The sequence below is a fragment of the Salarias fasciatus genome, chromosome 23, assembly GCF_902148845.1.
Source record: "Salarias fasciatus chromosome 23, fSalaFa1.1, whole genome shotgun sequence".
In the NCBI taxonomy this organism is placed as follows: domain Eukaryota; kingdom Metazoa; phylum Chordata; class Actinopteri; order Blenniiformes; family Blenniidae; genus Salarias; species Salarias fasciatus.
Genome location: NC_043766.1, coordinates 20954890 through 20967345, shown reverse-complemented (window position 1 = coordinate 20967345; position 12456 = coordinate 20954890). Strand labels below are relative to the sequence as shown.

Below are 12456 nucleotides of genomic sequence, written 5' to 3'. Positions count from 1 at the left end.
AAAAAAGACAACCCAAGTTATTATGAACTTCTGGTTATGTTTTATTGACTCTCTTTGAGATTTGGTAAAGAGACAAAAACTTCCAAAACTAAAATTTGTCAAGATAAATGAATAAGAATGTGCAACACTGAAAATGTTATCCACAGCTCGTTACAATAAACCCGTCTTGAAATCCACACATTCAGATAGTAAAGTTTTCTTTCTTTCTTAAATAAACCTCTGTGTTTCTTTCATCCTCACACAACTCATCTAAACATATTTAACACATCTTTGATGTACTGCTTCATTAAGCTCCGACACAACTGTTAAATATGTTAACAGCACTGAAAAAATACAGCTGAACTCTGGTATTCATTCTGTGTTTCTGCATATCTCAAAGCTGGCATTTCCTGGTCAAACACACATATTTCACCAGACTAGAAATTCATGGTGAATGTGAATTTTATGGTGCTGTGGAAAAACATCTGGGACCAATCAGAGCAGAGGTTGAAGATTGGAAGATTTCTGAATAATGCACATACAAAAAATAAACTGCGTCTACACTTTAAGTGTTAAAAAATACTTCACCATTGGTTGATGAATCAACAATGAAGCTCTAAAATGCTCACCTCTCTTCAAACACAACCAAACACTTGTAAATTAGCTTTAAACTAAGAAGTCTAACAGTGAAAGGCTCAGCGCCAAACATTAAAAAAACAACATCTCATCTCAGTAAAAGCATTTGATCCCTTCTCCTTTCACCCTAAATGTCCTAATTTTGGTTTGAAGGTTTGGTGATGTACTGCGACTGCATCCTGAACACAAACACCTTACATTGCACTGCATATTTATCTTTTTTACTTTCATAGGTTGTGTTTAGTCAGGCCAAGATTTTCTTTAATGATGAGGAACTGCAACAATGATCTATCTATCCTATTAACTCAAAATGACTGGACTGCTGCAGCCTGTCGATAAAAACTCATAAAGTTCATCTTTAATTGACTGAAACAGAAAAAAAAAGTCTGTAAAGATGATTAGGAGACTTGGTATGTAGCAATTAGTAAAATTTCCTCATATAATTTAGTGCAATAAGACCAAATAATAGTTCAAAACCACAAGTTTGAGCTTTAATAGTTAGACAATCTCAACATCAGCTAGAAAAACACTGTGCTGTAAAATCAAGTGTTACAAAGAGGTTATGCTTTACACAAGTAACTATCCCCAAATATTTAATGGTATTTGTGCGCAGAGGTACAAACATTATGCACAATCATTTTTAAAATGCCTCACCCGAGGAAGGAAGTACAAAACACCTATTGATGTCAAGTTTTTCACGAGACTCTTACACAGGGTGGCAGTAAAGTGTAATTTTAATGTCTTACGGAAAAACTTATGTCAACACTCTTCACATATCCAACTTTTAAATTTAAATGTTCTAGTTTCAGAGTTGCTCCTAAACAGACTCTTTATAAAAGCTGGTGAAGCTGTGAAACACCTCGAGCTCATGCGACTGTAATTTGTTAGAAACATCTGTGCTAATCTGATTTTGGTGAATCTAGTATATGTTACTGAGGTGCATCCATTATTAAAAATAAAATAAACCTAACAATATTTAGGCTGCTTTATTTCATTTTGCTGGTGATCATGAAACACATAACTGTGTTTTCATTCAAACAAACATGTCCCATCGAAAAGGAACACGTACGACGAAGAGGGGAGTCAAAACATAATTTGATACAATGAAGACATGAGCGGATAAAACACGCTGAAGATGCACCACCACGGTCTGTTTTAGTGTTGCTTCTCTGTTCCAGACTCTGAGGGAAACAGGAACTTCACTGGCAGCTGTGACCTACTGGTGTGAGACACAAACATAATTAAAACAAAACACATGGGCCGAGCAGACTCTCAGACATTCCACTGAATGAAGGAACAGGAGGTGGTTTCCTTCTGAGGCTCTGGAACTTTTAGCTTTTCCTCCACAGCGAAGCCACTATCAGGGTAGAGTGTTATCGAACTGGTGAGGCTTTCGGTTACGGTCTGTACCTCCGTTTCAGAAACACAATCAAAGAATCCAATAGCTCCAACACTCTGAATCAGAATGACGTTAGACATCGTTGTTTGAAGGATATGCCGAGCTCATCTGACTCCACCTAAAACAAGTGGAGACTACACCACCGCAAAGGCTAAAACAGGGTTTACCTGAGCAAAAGGTTTATTACAGTAACAACAAAAGACTCAAAATAAAGACTAACACCCACTGATGCCACCACAATATTAAAAACACTTTCCAAAATAATGCAGTCCAATGCAGCATCGATCGACCAATAACTACAACTAATCGGGTCAGATAATACCCCTGATACGCCAATCATTTTTATAATCTTACACTGGATTGCACTGATTGCACAAGTGTCGCTAATATGGAAGTGGTAACTCAAATTTGCTATTCCAAAAGGTGATTACAAAAAAAACCCAAAACATTTCCCAGCGGAACTGTGAAGCTGGAGAGCCCTCTAATGAAAAGTGCTTCCCAGGCTTCTCCTCAAACTTTGGTTAATAGCAGGAAATTAAAGTTATGCACAAATTGTATGAGGCTGCGAAAACGACAGGATCTTCCACCGTCGACCACGACGTAGATGACCTACATGGACATGCTGTACTTTGTTGTTCGCCCGACTCATTACCATCGAATATCAACAGAAGCCGTTCACCTGTGGACACTGTCCATGTTATTGCACCGAATATTAACACAACTTTCTGCCATGTGACACACAACAGCTGTGCTGGTAACGTTCCTGCTACAAGACAACAGTCTAAATGCTGTTTACCACTCACACATCCAAATACGAACACAAGCTTCCTCCTCGTCTTGATCCACCGTCGGCCAGCTGAGCGCTGAGACTGAGCTCTCCGGGAGGCTGGCTTCTGCTGAGTGACAGTCTCCATAACGCGGCATCATCTTCATCGCGGAGAGACAAGGCCGGAGGTGGACCAGGAGAAACGGTAGCTATGACGATGGCGGTGGCGGCGGTGGTGACTGTCAGGCGTGTTGCACCGCCAGCTCCTGTCCTATGAAACGGCGCAGGCGCTCCAGATACTGGCTATACAGTTCAATGTCGTTGTGTCCCGCTCCCTCCACCCACAGAGGCTCCACGGCCTTCGGGCAGCGCTCGAACAGGGCCAGGCCATGGGAGAAGTCGATCACCTCGTCCTCTGTCCCGTGGATGATGAGTACCGGAGAAGTGATCTTGGATACTTTCTCAATGCTGAAATGGAAAATGATGGTAAAGAAAAGTTAAAAATGCCTCTGAAAACATTATACAACACAGGCTGCCTCCAGATTCTGATTTGTCAGTAATAAATACTCTGATGTAAAAGTAAAAAAATGACAGAATCCATTGTGTTATTGAAGTGAAAGAAAGTAAAAGCAAAATAGTTTAAATATGTGTGAGAGTTTGAGAATGTTTATATGAATTCTGAAATGTTATCAAAGAAAGTAGAAAAGTAAAAAAAAAAAAAAAAAAAAAAAAAAAAAAAACCCTCCCTTTAGAACAATGATTTTCATGGAACTCGATGTGGGTGATGGAAGCATCACTCTTCTATTGAAATGAAACTGTGTTTCATAAAAACGGTCTTTAACGCTGGATTCACCACCTTCACGACTAACAGCTTGACTGAACACAGCATCATAGTTTTGAGTGATAAAATATTCATTTTTAATAAAACACAGTTTAGCACTGGGTAATAAAGTGAACATAATAAAAAGAAATATATTGAGGACAAACTAAATAACGATAATGTAAAATCATAAAAGTAAGAAAGCTTCAAACAACTTTTTTTTTATACCTCTTTCATAAAATTGCCTTGATGAAGATGAGATTTTCACGGCCCCCTTAAATCAGGTATTTCATTGGGAAACAGAATAAGTCTCACAGTAAGTTCACTCTGTACTCTGTTACATTAAGTTGTAGAGTTCAAAACAAGTAGCCAGTTTTGAGAATTTGAGTAGAAATTACACATTTTTAAATAGGTTTCTGTATTAGAACAGGAAAAGAACACTTTGTTACTTGAAACATCTGCAAGAGGCAAAACTAGAGTAACAGGTTTATCTGAGTAAAAATATCTTTACTTTGAATATCTTTACTTTTTTTTAGCAAATTTGTTCCATGTGTAGCAGTAAGTTACCCATAAATATATATTTTTATGGGTGCAAATTGGTGATGGGTCGTGCATTTTCAGGTTACATTCAAACATAAACTTGAAGTGTGTCTTAGGATTTGTTCATGAGTTAACACAATTATAATTCAACACATTTATTGCCAACAGAAACACCTAAATCAGACGGTTACTTATTCAAGAGAATGCTGGCACAGAAATATAGCAAACCAACATAAAATGTTGAAGTTAGGAACAAGCTATCTCATCAAACAGAGATATTTTACACAGAGGGGGGAAAAAAAAACCCAGGCAAGGAAGATACAGACAAGATAGACATGGAAGGAGGCCAGCTGCCCACTCTGACGCTGAGCAACGTGTGAAAGCTGGAGGCTTTCTCAGCCATCTATTGACGGTAAGGCTTTCCCTGCTTTCCTGCCACCTCTGCTCCTCACCCACTCATAACATCTGAGGCTGCACTCTGCACGGCGGCTTGTGTTGGCCGATATTGACCTTGATTGGACAGGGACACCAAAACTAAACTGGCAGGAATAGAAAACAGTGCGTCAGTGACGGTAGCAGCACCGCGCGTCCCTGTCGTCTGGTCGAGGGAAGCGTTGTGCAGTCAAGAGATAAAAACAACAACAAGAAAGCAAAAACAACGCTGTATCACACGCAAGTGAACACCCACAGTACAAACTTCCCACACTTTACGTGGGAGGTTAGAAATGAAGAAGAAACACGAAAAGAAACTTTGGCAAGTTTAAAAAAAGACAACTTTACAATAAATCATCAATTTACTGTAATAACTTCACCGCTTTCTTCTGGAAAAAGCTCACAAACTGTTTCAACTTGGGATTTAAAACAAAAACTTTGTCTCCACAAACAACATCACTACATTTATGAATTACTGGTAGCAACCAAAACTAAAAATGAATTTAAAATGTAGAGAAAACATATTCAGTACTTGTGAATGAAGTTGGCCACATTAGGTCCTGTACCATAGTTTAAGAAACACTGCATTGTAGTACAGCGAGAAGGTTTAGGCAGGCTACAGTAGGGATATATTGACACCATTAAATCCGTTTCACATTTTTGAAAACAGACTTCTACAGCTAATGCTAAACTCTGAGCAGTGTAGGAAAGCATTTCATAGTACAGAAAGCAATTTTAACATCTTAAATTGGCTTTACCTGGAATGACGGATTCTTACATGCTAGTTTCCTTGTACTAAACACTAGAATATTCTCATTGTCACGATGTTATTATTAATTTACTTTCATTATTTTCACCGCAAGTGACCGAAATTGACATGTAACGCATTCCAAAACAAAACTACTGTGCATCTACGTCAAAGCTTGTGCAACGTTAAGTTAAGAATGACTTTCTTCAAAGGCTTTTGACAAGGACCAAAAGAATTTGGATCTAACATCAATATTTAGTTTCCTGAGATAAGAAGCTTGCAAACATTCAGTTCTGATTTACCTCTTCTGGGCAATCGCAGAGGGACACGTAAGAGAAGGTCTGGGGAACACTGATAAAATGTGTTGACGAGTATTTAATCCGACATTACAATGTCTCTCTGAATGGAGAACTGCAGCAGAGCAGCAGAAAACTCATTTAAAAAAGGTGCCAGATGAGAATGATTGCTGCACTCCGCACAGTGAGATCAATCCATCAGCATAGCAGAGACCTTTGGCTGTCAGTTTTTCTTCTTTATAAATGAAAGCTCCTTTTACAACTCTATCTTCTTTGATATATTACAGCCTGTTGATGTTCTACTCGTATCAACAAGAAAATACACCCACATGCAAACCAACGAAAGACGCTGAAACAATAATCACACACACCCGTCCCACCCAAAAAAACAAGCAATTCTACCAAACGAGGTATTTTTAACGGACAGAGAAAAAAAAAAAAAAAAACACACACACACAAAAAAACTATGAAAAGGTAAGTGGTTATTTTGCTTTTCTGTTGGTAGATTTGTAATTATGCGAAATTGGGAACAGGCGATCATAGAGTCTGAACGCACACTGAGCGATCTGTGTGCAAAGTGACTAATGCAGCCAATTACGAGTTCACTGCAATATATCAAATGCATCAATTAGACAATGCACTGAAACACAAATCCAATTAGCTTCCTTTTAATCCGTATTTTAACAATTCATTTTGGCAAACCGTCAAGCATCATAATGCGAAGCTGCTCAAAAGAGCTGAAGACAAAAATAAAACAATACGATGCAAAGACTTACTTCGGAAAAGCGTCAAAGCAGTAGGTTTTCTTTGTTTCGGGAAAGGCCACTCTCATGCCAGAGGTTAAAGGTGAGTGAAGAACCACGGCTGCACACTCATAACGTGACGCCAGGTCGACAGTGGGAACGGTACCGATGCTCTGGCCATACAGGATGATGTTCTCTGGGCTGATGCCATAGCTGGAAAAACCAAACAGGAATCCTTCAGGACAAGACACCAAGAACAGCTGCTTTATCTGCTGTTACTTCTCCTTTTGTTTGCCTATTTCTCCCAAACTACTTGTTGGAACACCAACAAATAATATTGTAGCGTTACGACACTGAAGCAAATACTGGGAACTACTTTTTCTTTTGAAATCACTACGCCCAGACACCATGTTCAGTACGTAGTTCCGTCTTAGCAATCTTCACATAAACAACTCAATCTCATAATTTTGCATTAATCTTTCACAGCGTAGTGAATGTACGGATTATAACGTGTCCACCAAAGTGTTTTGGGGTTGTTGGATTGTGTATTTGATGAGTTTGACGAGGGGAAACAAAAATACCATTCACTTCTATTGTGTCCGTCCCGAAAATCCTTCCCCGTCCTTCCCCGACTCACCTCTGAATAAACCACAGCTCGCCCTCACAAAAAAAAGTAAGTATGCTGTTCAAAATGACTAAGGAATTGCGCTAAATGGGCCAATTTGCCAAAATGTTGAAGTACCCCTTTAATGCGGTCCTTTTTTCTGTCATTTTTAATAATCCCCCTCAGGGCACTTTTTTAATGTCCTGCATTAAGTTTTCACCACGTCCATTGTGTTATTGCTGTTACCAAGCTGAACAAAAACAAATTACAGGGGAAAAAAGTCAAATTATAAACATATACTTACAGTGTGATAGATAACAAGTAAAATCAAAACAAACAAACAAACAAAATCATTCAGATTAAACCTGACTGAACTTTCTGGATACTAGAGCTGAACGATATGGGCAAAATTTCATATCTCGATATCCATGCCAGATATCTCGATATCGATACGATATATTACAATGGATTCAGTGAAAGTTAAGCATTTTTCAGAAAAATAAAAACATCATGATACAAAAGGATGTTAAAAAAAATGCAGTTTTATTTATGAGAACTCACTGCCACTACCACCAAACTGGTTTGTGCAGATTCTGCAGCCGCCCTCTGCCATCAGCTGTCAACCAGTAAACGAGGTTTGTGGTTGGCTGACCTTACCTGTGCATGGGCAAGCTTACAAGCAGGGCAAGCAGGGGAAATCTTGATATCGTTGATCTTGAGAAACTAATGTCCTGAATGTTCATATCGCGATATCGATATGATAACGATATATCGTTCAGCCCTATTGGATACTCAAGTTTAGTTTAATGCAGTTTCTCTGCAGCAGGATTCAGCCGAGGAGAATTATCTTGCCACAGCTGTCATGCCCGAGCAGATCTTCGTGCATAGATTGAAACTAAGGAGCTGGGACTGACAGTTACACCCAAATGTAAATTTATCTTGGCCAGTCCAGTCAATAACTGTGTATGTAACTACGACTGCAACAGGACGGTGCTGCTTCCACTAATGAATCAACCCCACACACTGCCCTTCCCTCATCCACTGCACTCTTATTTTTTTTTTAACTCCCGCAGGATGTGACCACGCTCTGTTCTCATCCCTTCAGTTCACACTTAATTGAATCTTACTGTTTATTAAACTGTAGAATCCTCTGTCACATTGGCCTGTGATACTCTATAATAAATCATCTCTTTTGGACACGTATGGGAAGATTAGATCATAACATACCGTGTACGCAGGGCGTGCCAGGCAGCATCGATATCTGCATAGAGATTCTTCTCAGAGGGTTTACCAGTGCTGATGCCATAGCCTGAGTAGTCGTAAGAGAAGATGTTGCAATTGATCCGGGTTCCAAGACCAATGTAGAAACTGCTCATCTGGCCGAGGTCAACTGCATTGCCATGTGAGAAAAGTACTGTAAATCTAAAGGGAAGACAAAGTTAAACTGCAAGTTAGTAGATGGATCAAGAGATATTCCAGCAAAGTCATTGGCTCTCAACCCTGTTGAGAGCTTTACTTGTAGAAAGAAAAACAAAAGTGTGTAGAACTCTATTGACTTGTAATTCTTGTCAGCTCTTTTCATCCTTTCACACAAAACTTTGTCTCCACTATACTGCGTAGTACGTGGCACGGTGTAGTAGTTAGCAGTCTTGCCTCGCAGCAAACCCGTTAGGCGCCTGGTTTAAGTTGGGGGGGCCTTTATGTGTGGACTCTGCATGTTTCCGTGTATGCCTGGGTTTTCTACAGATATTCCAGTTCTCTCCTTCAAAACTTACAGAGTTTTCCAAACTTGTATTTGAGACTCATTGAATAAGCGTTCTGGGATGGAGAGATAATCGGTCCGAACTACCACCTGCTTTCTTCAATAGTCAGCTCATATTGGCACAGAAAGCTGATGACTGGGACTCAAACAACCTGGTGTTCCTTCATAAAGAGTGATCCGTTAAAAATGATACACAATGTCTTAGCTACATTTAGTGTGAATCTCCTCCTGTTAACATGGAACTAAGAGCTGGTTATGGTGTTGGAGGAGAATCCATCTGGAAAGGACTTCTGTTACTTTAGAAATGTATATGCTTAACTGGACACACTGCACTCCCCTTGTTTTTATGTTGAAGTTTTGTTTTACTGATGTCTTTGATCTATTCTGCTTTTATATTTTGTCAACAGCTATACTTTGTTTTTTTTTCCTTTATCAGAATCCAAGTTTTCATACATGCAACGAGCAGAATGAACAAATAGAAAGAGCAAAAACTACAGCTACTTAATGTATTCAATCTAAACTAATTTGAACTGCATCTTTGTTTGATGTTAAAACAAATGAGCTTCGTGTCAAGTATGGTCATAACACTGAAAACAGACACAAACACAATGCAGTTAAACACGTTTTACTGTCCAAGAAACAGAACTTATACTGAGTTAGCAAAACCATGAGGACCCTGTTTAGAAAACGTCACTTGGACTGTGTGCAAATTCTTCTGTCCAAAATTGCTGCACAACATAGAAGTGGTGCTGCATGACGAGCTCTTAACAAATGACCCTCGCTTCTTAACATTTTGTACAACCTGAGAAGCACCATGTCCTCTTTAAACGCAGGGTACTCTAAGCCCATGCCTGGTATTCATGAATGCAAGCAGTACTCCCCAGAGGAACCTGATACTTTTTCGACACAATGACTTTTTAGAAATTCTGTCTCGTTGGTTTTTTGTATGAGCTCTTTCAGCCTGTAATTTCCCTGTTGGCCTTTCCATTTGGAAACTGACAAAACAATGACTCCACCATATCACGTTGAGATTAAATTAATTCATTGTAATACTAGAAAGACATTAATACAAGATACATGTACTGTAACACAAGCCTGCCCATTTCTTTTTAATTGATATTGTAAATTAATCAGCAGAGGACTGTGCTGCAAGAGGAGCATCAAACGCAACTGTATCTTATCAACTGTTGAGTAATTCTTCATATCTATTTAACACAGCCAACATCAAATCACTGCAGATGCAGTCAAACACAGAGAACACTACACAACTGAAAAAGTTGAGTGTCTGAATGTATTTCAAACCCACTAGACTGTAACAGTGTTTACTAGCGTTTTCATCTTTACTATGAATATCATTCTGAACTGTCGACCACAGAAGAAATTCGCCCTTGGAGGGAGAAAAACAAAACAGAACAAAAAGAAACCTTCAAAGAACCAAGAGTTTTCTGGGTGACAGTGATCCATGAAAACAACAGGAAGAGAACATGTTTAAATCAGCTGAGTCGACGAGGAAGAAAGCAAAGGAAGTGTGCAAAAGAGGACTGCCAAGAATGACTTGTGTGTAATGACTTTAGAGGAATTGTGGCACACTTTCATAGAATTAATAAAAAAGATCAAGCAAGATGAAATCCACCACACACAACAATGGCTCATTTAAATCTCTCAAAACCCACTGACTGAAAAAGTGGAAAACCCCTTCAAAAACGACTCACCTGGCATTGGGTGAACAACGAATGTACATGCAGCCGACTCTGTTGCCTCGACTGGATCGAGCAAGAAACACCTCTGTCATGTCCAGCTCGCGTTGGGAGTACTGAAACTCCGCTCGCTCTGTCAGGTGAAGCTTCCATCTTCCCTCCACAGCCCCTCCGCTTCCGGACACTGATGCACCGCTCCGTGACCGCAGGCTTGACGATCCTGATGCTCCTTGTCCGACTGAGCCTGCCTCCGGGTCTGGCAGAAAAGTGTAGGTGGGCTCCGGGGGCAGGAAGGCGAGCTTGGCTGCAATACGGCTCGGGCACGGCGGGCAGCAGAACAGGCAGCAGAGCTCACTGAGAGAGAGGCCATTCATCCTTTGCTGTGAAGGAGGACAAGAGAATCACTGTGCTGATGAATTCACACCATCTCCATGTTTACACAATGAGACACTTATAGCAATGTAGTGTTGGCCTAAACCAGCGAAGCATGGTGATGACAACTCTGGAGCATATAGAGCATAAAGTGATCAGAGTAGTTATGAACACTGATCACATTAATTCTTCATCTAAGGAAGAGATAAACTTAAAGAAAAGCACATTTTTATAAAAAAAAAAAAAAAAGTTAAAACAAGTTATAAAAAAAGAAAAATACATATTTGAGTAAGAGAAAAGTTTTCAATCTTCTCGCTGAAATGTGAGCACTGTGTGCTGTACTACTTTTTCTACACCGCTTATATCTGACTTTTGGACAGATGTGAGATTAAAACAAATTCACTAATCAACAGATCAGTCCGTAAACCATTATTTAAATACTTCAAAAATATATCCAAAAGTCATTCATCATAACGACTATACACATAATGTGCGGTAACACTGTTTTCATACTCAAGCTGGGTTTTAAGTTTTTTTTTGTTTTTTTTTATAATTAAAGCGTCTTGACTGTTTCTTAAACGGAGTGAAGATCACGAATCGTAGTCATACGGAAATGAAGGAACAAACAGGCCAATCTTGGCATCTCTCCAAAGTGCAACACAACAACAGCAGCAGACCCACCTGTTGAACTTAGGCTCTTAAAGTACAACTATAGCTGAAAAAAACAACACAAAAACAAGAAATCCTCCAGTCTTCCTCAGCCAAATCCAGACACGGGATGCTACTTGCCGCGGGTTAAGTGTCCTGTCAGCAGAATAAAGACTGACAGTGAAATCTTATTTACAAAGGATCTGCTGAGTTTTCTTCGAGGCCAGTGAAGTCCAGATGACACCCATTTCGTCCTCTTATTGATAAGAGAGAAATCCAATAACTTTAAAAAGAAACGTGTCGAGGACGGTTTAAAGTAGTTTTTAGGTTTAAGGCTTCCAGTCAAACATGGAGGAAAAACGGAACAAAACTAAAACAGTGGGAGCAACAGAAATCCGCAGATATGTCAGACGGGTCAGACGATCGGCTCACTGAGAGGAGATATCTGTCTGCGTGGAGCGGCTAACGCTGTGCGGGCTTAAGCTAGCAGGATGACACAAACACGGAGGCTCCGTCAAAAACGAGGAGGCTCGACCCCAGAAACGGCTCCGACACACGGCCTCTGTCGTCTGTTCTCCTCTCCGCAACTCCACTGCGGCCGGTGCAGGCGTCTCCCGGGACGTTAAAGAGCGCGTGTTGTCATCTTAATTAATCCATATCGTGCAGTGTTTTCCTATTCCAGCATCCGGAAGAGACAGCTGACAGGAAGTGACGTCACAAGTTTCCACTGGAAACTGCCAGTTGTGTGAATAAAGGCTCTTCATGACAATTATTTTTTAAAAAATATATTTATGTACAGCTCTTGATAAAAGAGGTCAGCTTCACATTGTTCACTGTTGAAAAGTGCAGATGAATCACCACACTAACGCTGCTTCTGAATGACTTAAAGCAGTCTGATTACACTGATAAAAGGCATTGTATCACAAAACTCCTCCAGACATGTCACTCCAAATCCTTTAAATTAAACCTGAATGAACTTTTTTGGGTCCACAAGTTCAGCTTAATGCAATATCT

At 39.8% G+C, this 12456-nt stretch overlaps 1 protein-coding gene across 1 annotated transcript; it reads right to left on the bottom strand.

Moving 5' to 3' along the window:
• Positions 1-23: 23 nt before the first annotated feature.
• abhd17ab (abhydrolase domain containing 17A, depalmitoylase b) lies at positions 24-12159 on the bottom strand. Its single transcript, XM_030083518.1, has 5 exons — positions 11476-12159; positions 10438-10802; positions 8191-8385; positions 6393-6572; positions 24-3248 (listed from the first exon to the last, which is right to left on the bottom strand). The coding sequence occupies exons 2-5, from the start codon at positions 10794-10796 to the stop codon at positions 3023-3025; spliced, it is 960 nt and encodes a 319-aa protein (XP_029939378.1). The 5' UTR covers positions 10797-10802; positions 11476-12159; the 3' UTR covers positions 24-3022.
• Between the last annotated feature and the right edge of the window lie 297 nt (positions 12160-12456).